General features: G+C 42.4%; 1 protein-coding gene across 2 annotated transcripts in view; it reads left to right on the top strand.

Moving 5' to 3' along the window:
- The window catches only part of ARHGAP6 (Rho GTPase activating protein 6), a 454,057-nt gene that overhangs the window by 371,645 nt on the left and 56,406 nt on the right, over window positions 1–26,006 (top strand). For both annotated transcript variants that reach the window (XM_029930914.1, XM_029930915.1), the window contains exon 2: window positions 8,334–8,493. In XM_029930914.1, the coding sequence (XP_029786774.1) occupies window positions 8,334–8,493 (160 nt within the window). The remainder of the gene's footprint in view (window positions 1–8,333; window positions 8,494–26,006) is intronic.

The raw sequence follows: 26,006 nt of genomic DNA, 5'->3' as shown, positions 1-26,006 counted from the left end.
GTAAAGGCAGGGGTTTGGACTGATTTATCATGAAATGTGATGAAGTATGTATAGTGCTTCGGGATCTAGATTGTGGAACCCACAGCCTGGCTTCAGATCCCAACTCCACCACTCACTGGGTGTGCGATCTTGACAAGTTACATAAGACTTGTGCCTAGGTTTCCTCATCTGAAGTATGAGAATAATAATGGTAACATGGTCCTTAGAGCTGTTGTAAGATGAGCAAATCCACCAGCTGCTGGCCCTGTCATTGAGAAGTTTCCAATTCTTGCAAGCATTTCCATTTTCCACACCCATGAAAGTTGGGATCTGTGTGGGCTGATTTATCTCCTCTCCATCCATGATTCAAGCGCAACTTAAAATTAAGTTGGTGGTGGGTAGACAAGTCCATGATCCAACTAGGGATACACAGAAATGAAGTTGGCATTTTGTTCTCATGTTTTTGCCTTTGGGGACTTTGAGTATGTCACTGTTTCCCCTCTATACTAAAAACTGGAAAGGTTCTTTCCACGGGAAACAAGACATGTGTGACTTTCTGGGGTTTTTTTCTTTTTGTTTTGTTTTGTTTGAATGGTGTTAGCACAGCCTTGGGCTTGACGATGTTCATTTCTCCTTCGTTGGTTTATCAATAATTTAGATGAACAGGCCATTTGCAGATAACCATTTTTATGTTACCCTGACTTTTACATACTTTCCAATATCCCCAGTTCTTACTATGTTGTGTGAGTTCTTTATAGGCTCTTTGGGATGTTGCCCAGAGAAAATCTTAGGAGAGGAGGAAACTGTTGACTCTAAAGAAAAATCCTCATCATAGATGTGCCTTTACTTTTAGTGTAGTCCAGGAGTCCGCGAACCTATTCTGTAAATGGCTGGATAGTAAATAGTTTCAGCTTTACAGGCTCATGAAAGCAGCAATAAGACAATAGCTGAGTGCATGAGTGCAGGTGTGTTCCAATAAAACTGTATTTACAAAAGCAATCAGGAGGCAGGACTTGGTCCACAGGCACTTGTTTGCCTAACCCTGGCTAGCCATCACCCCCATGTCATAGATTAGGAAAACAAAGCACAGGAGAGAAAATAGCTTGCTAAAAGCCACATAACTGGAAAGAGGCAGGCCTAGAATGAAAGACCCGGCAGCCTAGCTTGCCAGCCTGTGCTTTTAGCCACTACCCCAACTGCCTTTGTGTCAGTTCATCTCTGCCTGGGATTCTCATCTCCTGGGATCTGCCCGGCTCATCACCTTACCTCCATACTTGAGGGTTGACTCCAATAGCCCATCTCAATAAGACTGCTCTGGAAACCAAACCCTCTCCCCACCCCCAGCACTCCTGATTCCTCTTACCCTGCTCTACCTTCGTTTTCTCCTAGTATTTATCACCTTGTAAGTTGTGATGTAATTTACTCATGTATTATGTTTGGTCCTTATCAGTTTCCTTCACTAACCTAGAAGGTTGTTGAATGCAGCATGCTTTGTTTTATTCACCAGCGAATCCACAGGACCTAGAACACTGCCTGGCCTGTAGAAGGTGCTCACTAAGTACTTGTTGGATGAGTTAAGTGTACATTTCCATTATGCTATGGTGACATATTTTAACACTACTCGTGTAGCAATAAATAGCTGCTATCTATACCAAAGCAATGGTAAAAACAAATGGACTGCCATACCTACCAACTGTTCAGAATTTTCTAAAATACCTTCTTTTAAAAAACAGACCAGAATCGATCAGTAAAACATAAAAGTTATGTCCAATGTAGTAGCAGTGTTAAATGTTCTTAAAGATCTGTTGAGAAGAAGTGGCTGACGAATCAAGAGAAGAAGAAAGTGAATGTTATTCTGTTGCATTCCTAAAGGAATAACCTCTTTTTAAGAGTCCAAACAGCAATGTGACAGCTACGCAAATACACTCAGCTTTGCCCGGAAGCTCGTGAAGAAGGGGGTTCCTTGTCATTGGTGATGTGTTTATTTTGGAGTTATAAAGAACTAGGCAGCCCTTTTCAAAAATGTTGGTCGTGAGCCTGGTATTTAAACTTATGCCATGTTTCAACAACACATTGCGATTATCTGGGAACCTTGGCCGTACAAATGACAGCTGGCCGCAACAGAAAACACTTAGAAAGAAATTCAGCCCCTGGTATGGTTTTTCCAAATGGCGTGCTGTTTTTCAGGCCTTAACTTACTGATCTGGTCTTTTCGTCTGGGTCTTGCCCACATGGAGTCTCAGTTGAGCTGGCTGACTTACAAACACCTAGAAGAGGCATCTTATACATAGAGGAACTGTTTCTTCATGAATTCAGTGCACGTTTCTCTTTTTTAATTTTTTAAATATTTTTATTTGTTTTTGAGAGAGAGAGAGAGTGCGTGTGAGCAGGAGAGGGTCAGAGAGAGAGGGAGGTACAGAATCTGAAGACAGGCTCCAGGCTCTGTGCTGACGGCTAGCTCAGAGCCTGGAGCCTGCTTCAGATTCTGTGTCTCCCTCTCTCTCTGACCCTCCCCTGCTCATGCTCTGTCTCTCAAAAATTAAAAAAAATTTAAAAATTAAAAAAAGAAAGAGTTTTCAGTGTCACTAAAACTGCCAGGTTTAAAAAGGAGATGCAAATTTGGAGTGTTGATGATTAATATTAATTATAACTTAAATTACCACGTGTTCAGGACTTGCTGGGAGCGAATAAGCCCTCTCCAAGAAATTCACTGGCATTGTTTCACATGATCACTTCAAACCTGGGAGTTGTCTTGTTCTTTGCTATGTCTTACTGATGAGGACACTGAGGCTCAGGGATGTTCTGAATCTTGCCAGAGACCTCATCGCTCTCTGAACCCAAGTCTTTACCAGCATACCAGTGGGTCTCAACCTTCATTGTGCAAAAATAAGGATCAAATGGGGATGCTGGCTCATGATGAAGGTGTTTGAGCCCCATTCTTTGTGAGCCTAATTCCCCAAATCTGCCTTAAAGCCCAGAAACCCGCATATTTAACGAGAATCATCTGCCCAGGTAATTTCACTGCCCTCGGTCTGCAGGTCGTGTTTTGAACAGCCCTAAGTCACCCCTCACTGTCTCCCTTAGCCCTTGGAAGTTTACAGTTGGATGAGGTTAAAGAGATGCCACAATTAGAGACTAGTCTCAGGACATAAGAAAACAATGTGGTGTAGACCAAAACCAAAATTATTTCAATCAATTTTATTTCATGGGAAAATCGAGTCTGTTTGTAAAGATGCAGTTTAACTCAAAAGAATGACCTTTCTGAATAGATTACAGATATTAGATTGTTGGTTTTTCAGTTTGTGTTTCACTTTTTTTTTTTTTTCTCGAAATGTGGAGACATATACTTCCGGTAGGAAGGAAATCTCTTTAGTTCATGCTTTTGGTGAGTTCTCCAGTTGATTGAGATTCTGTTGCATCGAGACCTTTTTTGTGTGTGTTTGTTCCTTTTAAATTGGTTTGTGCTGTTTGTATTTCTTAATACTAGTTTTAACTAGCTTCCATAATTCTGTTTATTTACGTAATACACAAATCTAGGCATATGTAATAATCATAATGTATAATATACTTAAGGATACATAGTACACACATTTGATATGAAATCAAACTCATCAATGGTTGTTAATAGCTATGAACATTGGGGTGAGATATTTCTTTAATGTGGGGGGCCGTCTTGTGTGTTGTAGGATGTTGACCATATCCCTGACCTTTACCCACTAGATACCAGTAGCAAACCCGTCCCCAGACTTACAGCAGCCAAAAACGTTTCCAGACATTGCCAAATGTTCTCTGAGGGGGGCAAAAACCGGCCTCAAAAACCACTGTGCTATATCTTTTTGTATCATTGTTATCCTTTCTGAATGCTGTCCAATAGTATGCCAGATTTAAAGGATATTTTTACAACTGTCAAGTCCTTTAGTCTATCCAAAAACATTGGGTCAGTTCCAACTTCACTTACATTTATGGTATCGAAACAAATTTGAAAGCATCCACTTTCAACTCTGAAAAAAAACCCTGTGGCAACCACTCAAAAGGCTAGATCCAGAGAGCCTTAACGTGAGTCATCCATTTATGAGACGAACAATCACCAAAGAAACATTCTGACCTGGAGTGCAATTTGAGAGTTGAGGACCAGCCGGAGGCACACTGTAGGCTGTGCGGATGGGCTTTGGCGCTCTTCTGGGTGCCTGTCATGAGGGTCACAAGGCAGTTATCGACCTTTATGTTCCCTTCCTTGTGCTCATAAGACTTCTGATGGGTGAGTGTAGGTGTCATGGATTCATTATTCTTTGGGTCTGACATTATTACGTTTATTTTCTGTTCTCACAGATTGGCATTTTTTGGCTCATCAACAGGCTTTCTTTCAAAAGACTGTTTCTTAGCAGTGTTTTAAAATCCACAAGACATCTCCCACACAGATACGGCATCATATGGGTAGTTAGTTTCCTATTTCTTTTTGAACTCGTGATGTACCTGATCCATTTAGTCTGTAGACTGGCAAATATTTATGCAGTGATAGTTATGTGCCAGGTACCGTCTTGGATACTGGGGACACCAAGGTGGATAAAGCAGGCTAATTTCTTGCTTTCCTAAGTCTAGCTGATGTATGCAGAGTCCTAGGACAGGGTCTCTGGTACATGATAGTAGACATTAAATAAATATGTACAGCGTATTCAAAGACCCAAATCTCTTTGTATCAGGCATCTGCAAACTACAGCCAGTGGGCCAAACCCAGCTCACTGCCTGTTTGTGTACCACCTTCTAGCAAAGAATGGTATTTACATTTTTAAATGGTTGGGAAAAAAATCACAAGAAGAATCACATAGGTGTCTAGGTTCTAGGTATCTCTGAGAGACTTAGAGAGTCTAACTCTACTTGTTCAGATTTGAATCTGCATCATACCTAGCCCAACATCGTTGCTCATCTCTGTGTCTTTGACTTGCTCCCTCCCTCACTTTCTTTTGAAATTTGTTTCCAGTCATCTTTCCCATATGTGGATCTGATCACGCTCCTCTTGCATTCAAGGTCCCTTCATGACTAGCCAACACCTACTTCTGAGTAGAGGCCAATCTACCTTGCAATGCTTGCAGTAAAAGCCCTCCAGGATCTGGCCCTGACTTCTAGATGGCTTCGCCCCCCACAATTTCCTTCCTTCCAGCCTTGTAATTTCCCAAACCAAGCTTGTTCTCTCAAATTCATTTGCCTTGGCACCCACTGTTTTTTCCAGTGTCGCATTTCTACTCAGCAAACCCTCACTCCTCTTACTCAACTTTTGAGTCTCCATTGAAACACCCCCTTCTCTAGAAAGTTTTCCTTGATCCCCCACACAGATGTCCAAACCTTTTCCCCTACGTACCCCATTGCATCCGTGCTTAATTTCAGTATGACAGTCTCTGCATTTTACAGATACTCTGTGCTCTTCCTATTGAAGTTTAACTCCTTAAGAACAAGGACTGTGCTGTCACTTTGATTATCCCAAGACTAGTACCGTTCTTGGCATGTAATAGGTGCTCATTAAATTTTGTTTGAATTGATTAACCAGGAGGACATAGCAAATAAAAATAAAATGTTTATTATGGGGATTGGTTTATTTCAGTCATAAGCTATGGTCCAGAGGTTGGCACACTACAGCCCAGTGGAAGAATGCAGGTTTCCACCTGTTTTTATAAATTAAGTGTCATTGGAACACATCCACATTCACTCATTTATAGACTGTCTATGGCTGCTTTCTGCCACAAAGGCAGATTTGAGTAGTTCTGACAGAGACCACGTGGCCTGTCAAGCCTGAAATATTTACTACCTGCCCTTTTACAGAACCCCCTGCTATAGATAACTGGAGGTCACATTCTTAAGTGCTTTTAATGAATAGGTATGCAATTCCCCTTTGACACTTCAAATAGCAGTGGGCTTTCTTAGCTACCTAAACTTCATATTTAAAAGTTGCCAACTCATCTGGGGGCACCTGGGTGGCTCAGTCAGCTACGCGTCCGACTTTGGCTCAGGTCACAATCTCATGGTTCATGGGTTTGAGCCCTGCATCAGGCTCTGTGCTGACAACCCAGTACCCAGAGCCTGCTTGCTTCAGATTCTCTCTCTCTCTCTCTCTCCCCATCTCTCTCTGTCTCATTCTCTCTTCTGTGTCTCCCTCATTCTCTCTCTCTCTTTCTGCCCCCTCCCCTGCTCATGCTTGCTTGCTCTCTCTTTCTCTCAAAAATAAAAATTAAAAAAATAAAAGTTGCCAACTCACCTGAAACTTTCGTTTGGGAGGAAAAAGAGCAATTCACTGGTATTCCAGCTCATGGCACCCTAAGCTTAAAGAGTGTGAGTGAGAGGTATACCCAAGGCCTGAGTCCTCCCTCAACTCCTGTCTAAGCTTTTGCTTAGGCCGATTATACCCAAACCGTAAAAAAGAAAGAAAAAATGCAAAATATACCGTGCATGGAAGGATTTTTTTTTCAGTTCATCAAACATGATGACAATCTACCCAGTTTGCCTAGATGTGCTCACTCACTCCCCTGCCTAGACTATCCCCCATCATGCCCCCTGGCTCCTCCTGGGCTCCTGTTAGTTTTCACCATTATCGCCGTCACTTCCTTGCACTCCTTCTCAGACGAGGCCTCCCGTGTGACGTCTTTCCTGGCCGCTACCTCCAAAACATAAATCCCTGTCCTCCTCTTGCACTGCCTGTCCCTTCCATGCTTTTTGTTCCGTTCCCAGCAGTTACCATACTTAACACATGATACCCTTGTTTATTGTCTGCCCCGACCCGAGTATAATATCTCCATCTGTTAAATGAAGGAATAAATAAATGAAACCCCACATACAAAGGAAAAATTTTAATGTGTTAACAGAGCGCCATCCACTCTTGGAGTGAACACTCTAGGCAGGAATTTGCTACCGCGAGGGAACACAGGTGTTTTGGTAGCTGCCGGGGGCAATCATTCTGGTCTCTCTTCTTTAAGAGTGATAAGGATGCACAGTCTTGCAGGATTCCCTAAGCGTTCCGCACATCCACAACGCCTGCTCCTTCCTCCTGGCCCTTTTATTTTTCGATTGTTAAAGAAATCGTAGGTACCTGTTCAAGGCTCTTGTGCCATGGCTGATGTCCGTGGTTCACAGGAAGTCCTCCTCAGTAAGGGGACATTGGGTTTCAGAGGATCATGGAGTATTATCTCTTCGGACATCACATTCTTACTGTCCACACTGAGGGCAGAGCTATTTGGTCTTTGTGGATGTATGTGTACACAAGAACATACTCAGGATTGGGAAGATCTTTGATTCTTTCCTATGAAGTATTTCAGCTTTAGATGTCTCTCGAAATATGTGTCATTCTGATTGATTATATTTCTGTACCTATAGATCGAAATAGCTCAGAGTGCTGTAAATGGAAACTTAGTGGTTAATGTAGCAGAGAGTTTAAGGACACATGTTTTTAGCTCGAGTTCCGGTTGGTTCCAAAGCTTATGGGTTTTATAATTTGGCAAAAATTACTTAACTTCTATAGGGCTCAATTTCATCTCTATCATATTATATTAAATATGCTGTATTTTGCTATAATATTAATACAATGCATCCAAAATATGTGTTATAATTATGTATCATAAGTATTTATCATAGGATAATAACATGTTGTATGTTACAAATATACTAGATTGTATTATTAGATAATGTATTCTATTATTAAGTATTATACAGTTTACCTTTGAACTTTGTGGGAGTTGGGACACCAGCCCCCCATGCAATCAAAAATGTGCATTTTAATTTTTGACTCCCCAAAAACTTAACTACCAACAGCCTACTTGACTGGAAATCTTACCAGTAACATAAAGTCTATTGACACCTATTTTGTATGTTATATGTATTACAGACTATATTCTTACAATAAAGTCAGCTAGAGAAAAGAAAATGTGATTAAGGAAGTTATAAGGAAGAGAACATACACTTATAGTACTGTACTGTAGTTACTCAAAAATATCCATGTATAAGTGGACTTATGCAGTTCAAATCGGGTTTGCGCAAGGGTTATCTCTATAAAATAGAGTCAGAAATGGTAACCCCCTCATAAGGTCGTTGGTGTGACTTGTATCTTTCCCGTAGTTTTCTTTGGCTACCTGTAAAACATCATATTGGTTCAAGTGGCCCAGCAGATACTAGAGATTTTGATGTTCACAAGTGACGGGGAAGATTCATGGTTAACGGAGAGTAGATTTGGTTTTATTTAGGGCTGGAGAGCCAATTGCGGAACCCAGAGATAAAGTTTGCTTAACTTTATGACCGACCAAGAGAAAGGATGAGGTTTCTGGGACAGAGATGAGCTGCATTGACCTCCTGATGTTTGCCCCCTTGATCTGCAGGGTGATTTCACCTGGAACAGCATGTCGGGCCGCAGCGTGCGGCTGCGATCGGTCCCCATCCAGAGTCTCTCAGAGCTGGAGCGAGCCCGGCTGCAGGAAGTGGCTTTCTATCAGTTGCAGCAGGACTGTGACCTGAGCTGTCCCATCACCATTCCCAAAGGTAAGGTCATGTGCGGCACTACCCCGGGAAATGCTGAGGATCAAACATCTGCTTGCCCAGAACCACAGGCTAGAAGTTCCTCTCGCACGTGACATTAACATGGGAAGGAAACTACCATTTCTTGGTGGTTGACTGGCATCATTGCCCCTCCTAAAAGACGTGTTCAGGGGGGACAGTTGACGTGTCAACCCGTATGTTTCTATAAAGGGAAGGTCAACCTGAGGTAGTAAAGGGGAAGGCCATGTGCATCTCAGCAGCTGGCATGGCTTCGAACAGTCAATTGAAAAGAACTTTCAGAAAGGTCAACCTCAAGGGCTCGAACTTAACCCATGTGAGTTGCAACATGATATCAAAATAATCAGTTGAAAAGAATGTTTTCACAATCTATTAAACTTGTCATTTGACCTCATGCTAACCCAGAATTAGGGATTCAACTCATCGTAACTCATTTTTATGATCTTTCACCTGGTGTGTCTGTGCTGCCACTCACCACTGTGGACACTGGAGCCCGGATGGGCCCGATTATGTGATGTTTTTGCAAATCCAGGTCCTGATTCTGGTGAAGATGAGAAGCATGTATCTGAAATCCTTTCATGTGTAAATTCTGCTTCTGCATGTTTCCTCTCTTCCATAAGGATACTTTCTACTTTGTAAAAGTGTGTAACAGAAAGGTGATTTGTTGTTCTTTCAGTTTCTAGAACAAAATAGAAATGTTGTTGGCAAACCCAATTCTTAGTGGAGGGAAGGATGGCTCTAAAAAGTTCCATGGAACTTAGATTGGATACATATCAGATGAGATATCAAACAGACATTCCTTGTAGCTTTGTTTTTAACTCCAGTTAATTTGATGTTCTTCTTTGTTCCTGCTTTTTAAAGAGTCCACTAAATAAATAACTTTTATGCAAGGTTAGAAGCTGCTAGAAGCTGTCTCCATTACTTGTTTCTTTTTAAATTTTTTTTCAATGTTTATTTTTGAGAAAGGGACAGAGAGACAGACAGAGAGAGCATGAGTGGGGGAGGGGCAGAGAAAGAGGGAGACACAGAATCCAAAGCAGACTCCAGGTTCTGCACTGGCAGCACAAAGCCTGACATGGGGCTTGAACTCACAAACTATGAGATCATGACTTGAGCCGAAGTCAGATGCTTAACTGACAGAGCCACCCAAGCACCCCTCCATTACTTATTTCTGAGACGATGTGGTTCCTAGCCTCTTCAGGGAGATATTTGCTCTATCGAGATGTTCAAAGATGTTTGGGCTATAAGAGTTACTTTCATATTTTCTATCAAAATAGGAACTAATGATTTACAAATAATGTCTTACTTCTGGAGGAGAGAAGGCATCGTGTGCCTGGGTGGAGAGAAACAGGCATCACCCAAGCATGGTCAAGCTCCCACTTCTGTTCTCCATCACTTTAGAATGATGGCAGAGATTTGTTTGTGGGTATCTGTTTGGGGGCCCCTCTGTGACACTGGTGTTTCCAGGGCTCAGGTGATTGATAGTCCAACATATGGGTTGGCTGCTGGGACTCACCATAGGAAGGGAAAACTTGAGGAGTCGGGGTTGGGAAGTTACTGAGCTGGTTTCCTAGAGCGGACTGTAGGAGTGGGATCGGGGCATGAGTGGAGTCCATCCTCCTCTCGAGCTGTAACGATAGGGGGACATTACTCATATGGGCGCAGATGCAGGCAGATTAGAAGACAGTGGGTGAACGTGCAGAATTTAGCCCAGACTGCCTCTCCATTGTCAGTGAAATGGGAAGCAATTTCATCTGCTCAGAGCCAGGAGGGAAGGAGGTCCTGGAGGCTGGAAGAAGGAGGCAAAGAGTGGGAGAGAGGGAAGCTAATGGACCGGCGGTGTTGCAAGGGCAGCCCATAAGGTCCATGTGAAGCTAGTAGGTGGGAGTTTAACTTGCAAAACAAACATCCCGGCAGCCAAACATGGCCAAAGCCAAACATGCCACTTTGCACTTTACATTTCCCAGCCCCTAGTCCAATCCCCTCTCACTAGAATTAGGATCTTCTCGCTGAGTTCAGGGATGGTAGACAGGCACGTGACCATCGAGAATATATCCGCCATAGGCAGATACTCCCAACGATGGCCATGTCCTCGTCCCTGGAGCCTGCCAATGTTACCGCGCAGGCCCCCAAATCTTTGCAGATGTGATCAGTCAAGGTCCTGGAGATGGCGAGATTATCCTGGATTATCTGGGAGGAGCCAAGCTACTCACACGGCTACAGAGAAACTTTCCCAGCTACAGCTGAATCAAAGGGAGAGAGGACTATGGAGGAATAGTCAGAGGGACGCAACATTGCTAGCTTTCCAGGTGGCAGAAGGGCCACCAGCCAAGGGATGAGGACAGCCTCTGAGAGCTGGAAAAGGCAAGGCCACAGATTCTCCCTAGAACCCTAGAAAGGAATACGACCCTGCTGGTGCCTTAATTGAATCCCAGTGACACCCATTTCAGACTCCTGACCTCCAGAAATGTCAGGTAATGAACTTGAGTTGTTTAAGCCACTAAGTTTATGGTTGTTTGTTACAGAACTGATAGGAAACCAATTAATACAGTATCCCTGGGAATGACTGTAATCCCAGACCACGGAATCTCAATTGGGAAAGAAGAGAAGTTAGGAAGAAATATAAAAGTCTCTATTTTTTCTTGAAGGAGAAGAATCAATTAAATACAAATGTCAATTACGTCATTAATGATCTATAAGCTGAATGTGATTCCAGAAAAAACCCGAACAGAATTTGTTTTTGTGATACCACTAAGTCGATCTAAACATCATCTAGACAAATAACTACGTGAGAGCAGGCAGGGGAAATCTGAAAAAGAGGTCAAGTGGAGAGAACCCGTATCCATTTATTAAAATGCCAGATAACTACAGCAATTAAAAAAGGATTATACCACTTCACAACAGGTGGATCAATAGAAGACAATAAAGTTCAAAAATGAACAAAAATAAATATGGGGACTTATGACATGATAAATACTGCTTTTTGTTGTTGTTCAGGGGGAAAATGATGGATTAAATATTTGCAACAGTGAGACAATCCATTGGCTGGATTCTGACCTTACTCCTTACGTCAATATAAACTGCTATGGAAGAAATATTTGAGGAATTTTTTAATGAAAGTATAAGTGCACCAAAATAAAACATAGCTGCATATTTAGATGTTTTTACATTGGGAAAGGCATTACCCAGAAAACATAAAGAAAGATGATGACAAAAAATAGAATCAGCATTGCGGCAAAAAAATAATAAGTGAATAGAAATTTACAGCACATTTGACCAACTGAGGCCATATAAAGCTTTGTTACATGCTGATAAAAAAAAATAATTGGTATATACGCAAATTACAGGCAGCACACAGAAGAAACACAGACAGTCGACAAATATTCAAAAAGATGCTCACCCACGTATGTGTTAAAGAAATGCAAGCTAAACACAAAGGTTTCCCCCCCTCTTAGGTTGGAAGGACTCCAAAGGTTGGGTAATATACTTTATGGGAAGACAGACACTTCTCATACTGTTGGTAGGAATTTCATTCCTGCAGCAACTTACAATGCGGTTGGACAACATTTAACACTCAAATGGCCCAGAAACCCTCCTTCTAGGAATGTATCCACAGATACACTCTTGTGTTACTTGAGGTAGGCTAACCACTCAAGTGCCTTAACAGGACAGAAGTTTCTTTCTTACCCAGGCATTTCTCCCATGGAAGTTGGCCATGGGGGCCCAGAGGGTGAGCTCTGCTCCACACAGTTATTCAGGGACCTAAGTTTCTCACATCTTGTGGCTCCTCCCTCCTCTACATCCACACAGCCAGGAGAAACACAAACTGAAAACTGGTAATATTTACATAAACCTTATAAAGTCACTGAGAAGCTTAATTTGCTATCTCTTCTAAACTTAAGCTATTTCAAAAAGGGACTTTTGAAGATGCTATACAGAACCTAGAGAAATCTTTGGGAGGCCTTTCAGTGGGATGGATCATATCTGTGAGTTTTCCTTGTGAGCCTGAGTTTGCCCCGAGGAGATGACCATGGAATGTTTCCTCCTGGTTCAAAGGCTGCTCTTGGCATGGGTTTTGGAATCCGACTTCCTAGTGTGTAAATGGCCCAATCTTTAACAGCAGAACCAGGAAACAAATGCAGAGAAGCATGGTCAAGAAATTAAACAATACCTGCATGAATTTTTCATTTATTCAAAACACACCAACGAGGTACTATTCATGTATCACATAGTGTGTTAGGCTCCATTAATATGATTTTGTGTTTTTTTAATGTTTTTTATTTATTTTTGAGAGACAGAGACAGCATGAGCAGGGTCAGAGAGAGAAGGAGATATAGAATCCGAAGCCAACTCCAGGCTCTGAGCTAGCTGTCAGCACAGAGCCTGATGCAGGGCTTGAACCCATGAACCGTGAGATCATGACCTGAGTCGAAGCCAGACGCTTAACAGACTGAGCCACCCAGGCGCCCCCATTAATACAATTTTGATAACATTTAATACCAGTGGTCTAAGGCAGGGGTTAGAAACTGGTCTGCTGGTCAACCCAGCTCACCATCTGGGTTTTGTAAACAAAGTCTTACTGGAACACAGCCACGGTTATTCATTTGCATATTTTCTGTAGAGCTGTCACGCGTCAATGGCAGAATTGAGGAGTTGTGACAGCCCATATGTCTCGAAGGCTCAAGTGTTAACTCTCTGGCCCTTCTTAGGAAGAATTTGCTGTCTAAGGTAAAACGAAAGGAAATGACTGATTTCTGCTGCAGTCAAGTAAAGCATGTAGGTGCAGGCGCTATGGCTTAACCTCATTATGTTGTGAGCTAAGCATTTAAAGCCGAAGGCTTCCATGAGGCAGAAGTGCATAGTCCTGTTGTGTTGATTCATACAAATGAAGGCAACCTGATGGGCCAGGAAAACGAGCTTGGGTGTTTATGTAACAGCCCTAGACAGAAAATCTATCTATCCTCTTTCTATATTATTCTTGCTGGCGGGGCCCAGGTGAAGAGGTGATGTGCTAGAACTATTTATCAAGGCCTTGTGTGTAAGTAAGATTGAAACTGATACCCAGGGTAAAACCCACAAACTCCACTGCAGGTAGAAATGCATGGAGGAAGCCAACATCACCCAACAGGGTGATCAAAGAGTAATGTGGGACCACCGGGCTTAGAGGCCCTCAACACATTTCTGCGGTGTGAGCGGCCGAGCCCATTCCATCTTTTCTCAGTGCACACTCACCTTTTCTCTGACCACCCAGATAATTGGGATTGCCCCCAGGGCAAGGCCGTGTCTTACTTCTCTTTGAATCTGGAGCACGGGGTGCACTGCCCTGTTCTCTGCCCAATTCCACTGCCCCTCAGCAAACCCTTGGAAGTTGATGAATGCATGCACACACACATGCACACATCCTTTCAAATTAACCTCCTTCCTTTCCTCTTCCATGTCTCTCTAAAGAGCACCATTCACGCCTTTCTCTTATTTCTCCCAGGATCCCCAAGAATGATTTTGAGATGTCAGTGTCTCCCTATCTCCCTACCACTGCCCAGTTCCCAACTCTGACTGATAGTCTCATAGAACTGATGTGAGATTTAAGCAAAGTAAGAAACAAGATGAGCTTAAAACATCCCCCGAGGTTGTATACACTCTCAACAAAACTTACCTATCACTACTGCCATCAGTGCCATGATCATGTCACCACCACCCCATCACTTTGTCTTGTATCTGTCCCAGCTCATCATTATGTCTCCCCTTAACTACAGCCCTAGGGCCCCCACCTGCTTTCCTCCTCCCAGGGCTTCTCTCCTCCTCTGCCCACCACACCGAAATCCATTACAGTATTCTTCAACCACACAATCTCCTCCTTTGACCAACCCTACCCTCAGGCCCCTGTTGTCAACTGCTGTCACTACCAAAGCCATCTACCCCACTGCTGCATATAAAAGAAGAAATGCATTTTGTGTGCAGCCTATTCTGAGAAGGCTCCACATATTTAAGCTGATTTGTCTTAGAGCACTGGGTTTCAAACTTCAAATCTACGGCAAGAAATAACATTTTACATCTCAGTCCAGGAAACATGTGAACCAAATGCCGCTTATCTTCATCAGAGATACACTTCGATGTTGCCTATAATGTTCTCTCCTGCCCTCTTCCATTTTTATTTGATTCTGTATCATTTTCTAAAATGCAGTCGTCATGGCCCACTACATTGTCATGATTCATTAATAGTTTATGACCCACAGGTTGAATAACACAGTCTTGGAAGGCAGATGTAATAGAAAAGAGGCAATCAGGAAGAAGAAAACAAAAAGATCAATGTGGAAAACTTTTAGTTGTTTGCTGTGCCTCTTAGGGCCTTGGTAAGGTGGGTGGGGCATTAATTCCGTAGGGCCACAGAAATGAGCCTAGGTTAGACCCTTGGCCTGAGCATCTAGGGCCTTCTCTAGAGCCCAACTGTAGAGTGCCATCTGGGAGGCTTTCTGGTACAGCTTCACTGCTCTCTCTTGCTCTCTCCCCCACCTTTCTCTCTTTCCCTCTTCTTCTCTCTCTCTCTCTCTCTCAATACCAAGCTAGGTGTACAACTTGGAGGAAGTGGATATGCGGGGCTTCAGGTTCTAAAGAGGTAGAAACCTTTAATGGAGGCTACAATATCATGTCAAAAGCAGTCCACATCCTCAAGGTTTTCCTAGTCGGTCAATAGAGAATATGAGAATACATCAATTCTATTAAAAGATAGAACAGTGGATGGCATTTATCCAAGTTACCATTGGTGACCCTTACAGATATACAAGCTGCCTTGTCTACCTATTTGGGCAAAAGCCAAGGAATGATGGAGAGATTTCGCTGCGGGCTCTTCTGTAATTTTCTTCTTGGATGCTCTCCTCTGTGCCCAAGGGCTTTTACCATGTCCACTTCTCAACTGTAGGCTGCTGTTCCTTGCTGTTCTGGTGCTGAGGGGCAGCCCGGTAGCATAGTACGTGGTTCCTTAAGCCATATGCGATGTGCCTTTGTGTTCACAAATGGCTTCCTCTATGTTCTCAGACAATAGTTTTCTATCCAAGGTCTTGTCCCTACTGGTCACATTTATACATATTTATGTATCTTTTTTGGAGCAGCAATGATTATTGCACAAGGCTTTGGCATTTTGACCAAAACTTTTGTCACTGCAGTTTCTGAAATATTCTGGCACCTTTCAAAGACTTCAAGACTACACTATTCTCTCTATTGGGAACATGGCCCAAAAGTAAACTTGATAATTACAAAGAATGTCTCATCCCTGAAATATGAATAGGAGCTCCCATTTTTGCTTTTTTCTTTGTTTTCCCATGGGTGAAACAGAGGCAAGTAAGTATTAATTGAAATTTAAACCAGTCGTTTTCTAGATAATTTAAAATCAAGCCCTCAATATGAGTTAACAATCAAATTGTTGGGCATTTATAAAATTGTTACAAATGCTCTGAAAAAGCAGCTTAAGAGGTCTTCACTTAAGGAAGGAGTAGACAGGCTCAGTCGGTTAAGTGTCCGACTTCAGTTCAGTTCATGCTTTCACAGTTGGTGGGTTCGAGACCCGCATCAGGCTCTGTGCTGACAGCTCAGAACCTGGAGCCTGCTTCAGATTCTGTGTGTCCCTCTCTTTCTGCCCCTCTCCCATTTGTATTCTCTCTCTCTCTCTGTCTCTCTCCTCTCTCAAAAATAAATAAACATTAAAAAAACTTTTTTTAAAGAGTGGACAAACTGCAACCCAGATGCCAAATCCAGCCCCCTACCTATTTTTTATGAATAAAGTTTTATTAAAACACAACCACACTGGTTTGTTGCTAAATGGGCTAAAGTTGCTTTTAGCAGAGTGGAGTAGTTTTGGCAGAGATCATATGGCCCACAACACTGAAAATATTCACTATCTCAACCTTTACTTTCTGTAAAAAGTTGATCAGTTTTAAGAGATTAATATTAATTTAATATAGTCATTATGCTGTTGATCAAATATACTGTTCTGTTCATGTCGATGTCTCCTCTATCTTATTCTTATTTTGCAATAAGAGTGTTTTTTAACAATCAGACTTTTGTAACTCTCAGATTTTTTAAGTGTTTATATTAATGTAAAGTGTTTATATTACATTATGTTATTTAAAATGCAAATATAGATAAATATATTTGTTTACGTTATATTAGATAGATTAGATATTTTTTCAAAGTGGATGATAAATTCTTTTGGCGGCACTGAAAAAGAAAGAAAAGATAGTATTTTTCTGAGTTTTAAACAATTTAAGTGGACGACTTCAATAATAAGTCGATCTCCAGTACGGGTTGATTATTAGCTTTGTTATTACTACCTGCTTTGATAACTGAGAATTTAGCAATATTTCTCTTTAAGACTTATTTACAGATTGAGGGGTCCTTGTAATCTGATCTCCTGCCCCTTACCTTCCTTATCTCTGATCCCACCCAACACACAAATTCAAACCTTTCAAGAATGTCTTTCTTGGCTGTAAAATTATGGAAAGCAACCCCAACGTGGCTTAAAAAATAAAGAGATTGATTATACGACTTTATAAGGAGCCCACAGATAGGCTATTTCGGGACTCATGTATTTCTTCTAGATGGTAATCAGTGGGTCACTTTGTTCTTTGGCTGGCCTCCCCTGTCACAGAGTGACTGCGGCAGCCACCAGTGTCACTTTCTCTCTGGCAGTGTGAAGAAACAGAGAAGCTGGGACTCCTCATCAGGTATCTTTTTAATAATAGAGCAGTATTTTCCCGTCTGCCTTCCAGTAGACTTTCCTCCGTTCTCCATCCCCAGAATTGCAACATCTGCCAGTGCCCAAGGCTGTAGTGGCAAGCAGAAAGAAATCACCAGAATTGGCTTAACCTCAGATTCCTTTCCTGAGCGTGGAGTGCGTACTCATCCCAGGATGCAAGACAACACGGAGGGCGCCTGGGGGGCTCAGTCAGTTAAGCGTCTGGGTCTTGATCTCAGTTCAGGTCTTGATGTCAGGGATGTGAGTTCAAGCCTCACACTGGGCTCTGGGTTGGATGTGAAGCCTACTTTAAAAAAAATGGATTTAAATTAGAAACTATTGGTGTTCATAATGGCAATGTCATCTGTCCTTGCAAAGAGGCAAGAGGGAGGAAACATAGTCACCTTTATTTGCTTTAGAATCTAGCACTGGCCATTGCATAGATCTGTGCCTCAGGAAGTATTTGAGAAATTGAAGGGAATGGATTTAAAATTCAATCATAGCACATTTTAGGTACTATTTCTATATCATAAAGAATTGTTTCCTATGGCTCAAAGAATAATCAAAGACAAGGATGGAAAAGGAAAGGATGAAGAGCCTAAAAGTTTTCATCTAATTCCATCATTTGTCCATCAGTTGTCTGGCAGAGATTTGGAAGCGTTCCCAAGGCTTAAAGTTTATGGTTTAAAGACATTTGATTCCCTTCTTATTTGTTCACTGTAAAACAGTATCTATGAGGAGAAAGTAAATAGTAATGGCCCCTTACACAGGTCAAAACTCATACCATGTGCAGATGCCCTTGTCTGATTCTACCTTTTCCTTTTTTTTTTAATTTTTAAAAAATGTTTTATTTGTTTTTGGGACAGAGAGAGACAGAGCATGAGAGGGGGAGAGGGCAGCTAGAGTGGGAGACACAGAATCTGAAGCAGGCTCCAGGCTCTGAGCTTTCAGCACAGACCCGATGAGGGGCTCGAAATCCACAAAAGTGAGATCATGATCCAAGCTGAAGTCAGAGGCTCAACCAACTGAGCCACCCAGGCCCCCCAATTTTTTTAATGTTTATTTAATTTTGAGAGAGACAGAGCCAGAGACAGAGCACGAGTGAGGGGGTAGCAGAGAGAAAGAGGGAGACTCCGAATCCAAAGCAGGCTCCAGGTGCTGAGCTGTCAGCACAGAGCCCAATGCGGGACTCGAACTCATGAACTACAAGATCACGACCTGAGCTGAAGTGGGCCAATTAACCTACTGAGCCACCCAGGCGCCCCTGACTCTACCTTTTCAACTCAAAGTACAGACTTTCACTTTGAAACAAGTAATGGCAAAACTTCTATAATTTGGAGCTTAATTTTCTTAACTAACCAAGGTATATATATATTTTTTTCTTGCTCTGATATTTGGAAACTTCTGTCTCTGCAAATATAATGCCTACGTAGGCTAAGTTAAAAGCATTGTTTTTGATTTAAGGAATGTGTGATAAGAAATGCAAGTTCAGATGCCTGGGGAGACAGACTAGCTCCTAGCTTAGGAAAAAATAACAGCCCGGGCCGCCCCTTTGGAACATGAGCTTATAGCTTTTTTTTTCTTTCTTTACTCATAACATTTGAATATGGAAAAAATGACAGCAAGTAAAAGATCCTTCTGGGGTATAATTTGATCATGGCCAGTTATTACAGCAAGCAGCGATTATAAAGAACGCCTGCCTGGTTAAGGAAAAATCATAGTCAAGCTTTTCAAGCTCATGGAGGCCAAGCCATACGATTGACTTCCCTACCTCACATTTTGGTGGAATAAGACATGACCAAGAAATCAAATACGTCCGTGATTTTCTGTAATGTAAAAACACTTGCTTTGAGACTCAAGAATCTACGAGCGTTTTTTTTTTTCTCCTCTTAAGGAAAAATCTCAGAACTAATGACTTCGCTAAAATAATTGACATAAAACAGAAAAGGTTTCTTAGCATTTAACTGGAAGTATGGTGACCGAGAGGTGCAACAGTGAGAGACTCACAGGACGTTCTTCTCTTCTGACCACAGCTTTGATCATTTCGCCGCCACATAAACTGTGCGAAGCAGTGCATGTCACAAGTATTTCGGGGAGCCTCGGCTCTAAGGAGAGGCATCGGTATGGCCTAAGAATGCCATAAATATTTTCTTCCCTGAGAAATAGATGCTTTGGAAACAGATCTTAAAAAAATAACCCACAAGGTGCTTGAAGGATAAAGAAATAATGTGTAATTCACAGAGGTTTACACCAAGCAAAATGACTCAATTTTCTGCCTGCCTCTGATTTCCATCAAGGTTAAGGGGAGAGCTGCCAAGGGTAAGGTGATACATAAATGGAAACTTTCATCTATAGCTTTGCTTAAATTACCAACAAACTGTAGCATGGAAGATTTCTTGAAAATAACATGAAAACATATATATATATGCAAAGCTGACTGAGCAGTGGGCCCGGTTTGGGCTTGCTTATGTTGTTTTCCGCTTCTTCCATGTAGATTGTTTTCTTCCAGACTCTTATTTGTCACTCTGATAAGCCTAGTTCCCACTTAAGGAACTACCATTTCACTCCCGAATTAGCAATTTTCTCATCTGTTTTCACAGGTAGAATTTTTGCTTGATAAAGGGCTGGATTACTAAGAGTAAAACATTGAGAGGCTTAGGATGAGAAAGAATCTCCTAGACTAAATAGTCACCATGTGACTTACTGGGGGAACCCCGCACCAACATTCAAAAGCCCCCGAGAAGCGTCACTTTGTCCTTTTAAGACGAAATGCAAGCAAATACCAGCCTTCCGAAGGAGAGCTGGAGACGGCCTTCTTGCTTCTGACCTCCCACCTCCTAAATGCTGCCACTGAAACATTTCTTCCTTTTCCTTTCATGAAGTTACCATGTTTCTGTCTTTGGCACTAAACTCTGAGTTTCTCAAAGGCAGAGATAGTGTTTATTCACCTGGGTTCATAGCGCCTAGCTCTGTCTTACCTACAGCATATGCTTAATCATATGTCAGATTGGAGGGATGTCGGATGGAGGGATGGACAGAGTAGAGATGGATCAGAGTGTGGGGGATGAGGCCACTTTCTGGGGGGAAAATGCCATTTAAGCAGATAACTGTTATAGTGTAAATAAAGTCTGGAGCCAAGGAGATTCATCACGTTCTGTGGTGCAATATCCCTGGACAAGGAAAACTTGTTTGTGAATAGAGCCCAGAGCGCTGTTTGGCTCTTTTCGTAATCCTCTGGGGCTAAACCTAGTTCAGCTCTCAGACTGGAGGATTGCACTGGTCCCATCGGGTCCCGTATCCTGGACTTGCTGCCGCGTTTCCTGCCAAGACACAGAGGTAGCCGCTTTCCTACTAACTACTCCCCCACACCCCCTTTTGTCAGGGCTCCCTCCCTTCCATTTCTAAGGATGGAGTTTGAATGGCAACTCAAAGTAGTAGGGGAAATTTTGACTCCATTTCACTGAGCATCGTTACTGAGCTATGGCAGGGATGGTCTCCAACGCCCAGCTTGACTTTTCCTGGGGTGTGATGTTGGGGTTCTGATGGCCCAACTCTCATCAGTTCCACTGAGTTCTTTGAGTTCACTTACCAAAGTAACTTACACTGCTGACATGAACCATTGGAAAACGCTAGACACAGAGTGTGGGCTTGATGGCCCTCAAGTGCCAGGGGCTGTTAAAAATATTATAACTTTTCCGACAGACCTCCTATCCCAAACTGGAAATAAAGTATCTGGTTTAGTCTTTCTCTTGCCTTAGTGTTGGGAGGTCTGTGGCTTGAGAGCCCTCAGAAGGGGAAGGATGAGACCAAAGGATGAATTTGAGTTTTAGTGAAGGGGAAAATACAGGTTTAGTAAACATTTTTATAAGACATCCACGGATTGTATAGCTCGCCTTCTCTACATTCATACATCTAATTTAAAAATCGTATTTTGGTTTATCAGGCCAAGCGTGGGAACTTGAAAAGCAAAACGATGTGTACACTGATCAGTGTTCTTGGATGCAAACGTCATGCACCAAGTCTGGATGACTGATGCAGAAGAGGGATTTAAGGAACCTTAAGAACTAGACAGTATCATAAGACAGTCTAATCAGCCACCTATGAAAACGTCACCAGGGCCATAAAAACAAATCTGGTCAAGCCTCTCATCTGTCCACTCCCTTTCCAGAAAACATGCTATGCCAGCATGGCAGACATAACAGATGCTTTATGTTGACCTAGACACGTGTTTTCCTTCAGCTCAGGGACTTGTGGGTAGGAAAATCATCTCAGTAGTTTCACCCAGGTCAGAAACTCTGGCTCATGAGTCACCTTCTTGTTGTAGAGTTGACCTCCCAGGTCAGTATGTTTCAAAGCTCTTCATTGAGCCCTGTAAGCCTCCACCTTCTCACATGCTTGACAACTGAGGTTTTAGCTTTTGCCCAAATATGCCCAGGACCTGGGAGAATGGGCTTCTTAAAAAAACAACAACAAGGTGGGGGGCGCCTGGGTGGCTCAGTCAGTTAAGCATCCAACTTCAGCTCAGGTCATGATCTCACAGTTCATGAGTTCAAGCCCCACATTGGGTTCTGTGCCGACAGCTCAGAGCCTGGAGCCTGCTTCAGATTCTGTGTCTCCCTCTCTCCACTCGCAGTCTGTCTGTCTGTCATCTGTCTGTCTCTCAAAAATAAATAAACATTATGGGGCACCTGGGTAGCTCAGTTGGCTAAGCATCCAACTTCGGCTCAGGTCATGATCTTGCAGTTCATGGCTTCAAGCCCCACGTTGGGGTCTGTGCCAACAGCTCAGAGCCTGGAGCCTGCTTTAGATTCTGTGTCTCCCTTTCCCTCTGCCCCTACTCTGCTCATACCCTGTCTCTGCCTTTCTCTCAAAAATAAATAAATATTTTTAAACATTAAAAATTTTAAAAATGACTTTGTTTTAGAATAATTTTAGATTTCTAGAAAAGTTATAAAGACAACACAAAGTTCCCTTATGCCCCTCAGCCAGTCTCCCCTAATGATAACATCTTACATAAACCTGGCACACTTATCACAATGAAGAAACCAACATTGGTACATTGCTATCAGCCAAACTACACACTTTGTTCAGATTTCACCAGTTTCCCTGCTAATATCCTTTTTCCAACCCAAGAGCCCATCTAGGATACCACAAGCATTTAGCTGGACATTTTTTTTCTTTTCTCCCTTTTTAAAAAAAATATACCCTATCTCACAGTGTTTCTGGAAGTATCACAGTGTGGGTGTTCTGGTTTAGGTTCTGGTTCATGAGACTGGCCCCAAGCTCAACGGGGGCTGTAGTCATCTGAGGGCTTGCCTGGGACAGGAGGATCAGGGTCCGAGCCCACTCATGTGGCTGCTGGCTAGAGACACCAGTTCCTCACCACCTGGCCCTTTGCATACGGTTGCTCATGATGTGGCCTCCCCCAGAGTGACGGATGTAAGACAGAGAGAGCAAATGGGATGGAAGCCACAGGGAGAGGTGCATTTTTTTTTTTTTTGAGGCAGCTCATTCCATTGCTGAACAGCTCCATTTGCTGAGAAAACGGTCTTCTTACAATTTCGTTCTGAATCCTTGCTCTGGCCAGTGGTGGACCAGCCTGAAAGTCTCTTCATCCACAATGCTTCGTCCTCTTAAAAAAAAAAAAAAAAAACCAGTGTCCCCTGAGTCTTCCCTGCACAGTAAAGACACGTTCATACATCTATTCATACAACTGGTCACCGTCAAATGTTGTTCCACATCAGGTCCAAACAAGGACAAAACACTTCATACAAAGAAATAGGAGGCTGCTTATTCAAAGAACCTGCTTTATTCCCCTACGTGTAGTCAAGAATCTGGTAGAAACATAGCTATAGGCAGACTCCCATGTCTTTCGAAATGGAAAGAAATTGTTATTCAACCTAATACGTAAAAGCTCAATGCAGTATAAACATTTTTATATTCTTCTGTCTAAAACAGAAGCTGAGACTGGACATCACCTGGGCATTGTGACAAGTGGGAAAATGTGAATGTCCTAGAGCTTGGGCGTCACGTGGTCTGAGCCCATAGCTGCTCCCTGGGTAGAGTTATGCACAGACCAGTGCTGCTCAACCAGAGTGAGTTTGCCCCTGCGGGACATTTGGCGATGTCCAGAGACATTATTGGTTGTCTCGACAGGGAATGGGTGGGTGTTCTGGCATCTAGTAAACCAAGGCCAGGGATGCCCCTAGATATCTTACTGTGCACAGGACACTTCCTCACAGCCAAGAGTTATTCGGCCCCAAATGTCACTAGGGCCAAGGCTGTACAGGTCACATGTAGTCTCTAAAGGGCCACTACCTATTCCACCACTGAGTGTCTCTTTTATAGCCTTTTCTCCTCACTTCTTAACTGAGCTCCCCTCACTGCCTATAAATTCCTTTGGTTTGTGTTCTCTGAGAGTCTGTTTTTCTGGTCCAAGTAAATAGTGAGGCAGCTGTGGTTGGGAAAAGTGAGGGAGGCAGTGCCAAAAAGCATTCCTTCAAACTTTTCTCAGCAGGAATTTTCTGAAGATTTGAAACAAGCTAGAACCTTCCTTTTAGGCTGGGATGGAGTTGCAAACTCCAAGGCTGGCCAGGTGTGTAGTGGCCCACGGGTAGGTAGGTGTCCATGCTAGCTGGGGGTGAGTGTGAGGAATGCCTAATTAAGTGAAAAAGATACCGTTTGTGTTTTTGTAACTAGCTAAGCATTTTTTAAATCATAGGTCACTATTCACAGAGATCACGTATTTTTTTTCCTTTAAGGAGACTTCAAGATATTGTTTGCAACTTTGAAGTTTGAAGTACATATTATCGTTGTGGGACTCTGAAAACTCTTATGCTGGTGGGAATACCAGTTAGCAGAACTACTCGGAAAATGTTCGATGCTACATAATAGAGCCTAAGATCGCATACCTGTATTTACCCTGGAACAGTAATCCTTAGATTTCAGTGAGAACCTGGATAAGCCCCTGGAGCGTGTGTTAAAACACACACCGCCAGGTCCCACCCCAGAGCTCCCCAGGCAGTAGTTTTTGGGGTGGAGCCATAGACTTTGCAGCTCTAACCAGGTGCCAATGGTCCTAGAACCACACTCTAAGAACCACTGTCTGAGAGCAATTCTTGGAGACGTATATAGGAAGACATGCACAAAATTTTTCAAAAACACTGTTCCCGACAGCCCCAAACTATAAACAACTCAAATCTCCATCAGTACTTCAATGGGGGGGGAATTAACCATGGTATATTCGTATCAGAAGACAGTATGCAGGAATCAGAACGAGTGCCCACAGCCACCTGCCTCAACAGGATGAATTCTAGACGTGTCGATGAACGAAATAAATGAGGCAAGGGGCCCCTGGGTGGCTTAGTCAGTGGACCGTTGGACTTTGGCTCAGGTCATGATCTCATGGTTCGTGAGTTCCAGCCCCACACCGGGCTCTCTGATGTCAGCACAGAGCCCACCTCGGATCCTCGGCCCCCTTACTCTGCCCATCCCCCACTCTCTCTCGGTCTCAAAAATAAACATTAAAAATATTTTAAGGAAGGAAGGAGGCAAGAAAGGATCCATACAGTGTGATTCTGTCTGTGTGAATTCAAAAACAGGAAAAACAAACTATATTCTTTATAAATGGACACATAGATAGTAAAACTGTAAAGAAAAGCAGATCATTGATTGTTACAAAGATCAGGCCAGTGATTAACTGGGTGATGGGGAGGTAGGCACACAAGAGGTTTGGGGACAAGGAATAGTTTACCTCTGAACTTGACAGTTGGTTATGTGGGAGTTGGCCTCCTCATTATTATTTAAACTGTATATTTATATTTATATACATCTTTACATATGAGACATCTTTCAGTTAAAAAGAAGTTTAAGAAATGCCTTCTGTCTTAAAAGAAAATGTTCCCTATCCTATATGTATTCTGGATCTTTGACAACTTGCTTGGATTTTAGCATCTGCCCGCTGGTTATAGAAACCAAGTCTCTTAAGGTTTACTCTTTGGTTTAGTTATTCTTCTGGGTCAACTATTAAAATGAAGGAATGATTGAACTTTTTAAGGAAATGTACTCTTGGTAGAGTCAAATACATGTGGTGATGTGAACTATTGAACAAAGTGTTACAAAGTAAAAGCCCATTTGGAGAATGGATTTGAATCTTGGATTGTTAGTATGTTTATTGTGGTGCATGTATAGTAAGTTACGGTAGGCCATATCGTTAATCAGCTTTTAGACACTGGAGATAAGAATGTACATGTAATGAAAGAGACTGATGGCCCTTTGCCACATTAAGACTGATTTGTTACTTAGTTTTCCCCCATACAAATCACATGACCGCAAGGGTAAAGACTCTTAGGAACTATTTCCATTTTGTGGGAGGAGAATCATTTTTGAAATATTTCTTTGCTTTTTGAAACAAGAGGGATTGGATGTGTCTGTGGATTATTTTGTGATGTCTTGTGCCTCCAAAACTTCAGAGAGAAGGTGCTGGGAACATCTGCAACCCCGTGAGGATCCCAGGAATGTCGATTTCTGTTTAAGAATGTGCATACTGTCTTTTCCTGATATCAGAGTCTTGTTTTTCAATTTTAGTGGACTGAGTGTCTGAGTCTCTGTCTGTACTACACTTTTTAGTGTGTCCTGTAAAAAAATAAAAACAACAATTCTTTTTTTTTCCATAATATTTTATTGTCAAATTGTTTTCCATACAACACCCAGTGCTCTTCCCCTTAAGTGCCCTCCACCATCACCACCACCTCTCTTCCCTCCTCCCCCC

This window comes from Suricata suricatta, chromosome X (assembly GCF_006229205.1).
Source record: "Suricata suricatta isolate VVHF042 chromosome X, meerkat_22Aug2017_6uvM2_HiC, whole genome shotgun sequence".
Classification (NCBI taxonomy): Eukaryota; Metazoa; Chordata; class Mammalia; order Carnivora; family Herpestidae; genus Suricata; species Suricata suricatta.
The sequence above is the reverse complement of the archived record's forward strand: the minus strand, read 5'-3'. Positions and strand labels throughout refer to the sequence as shown.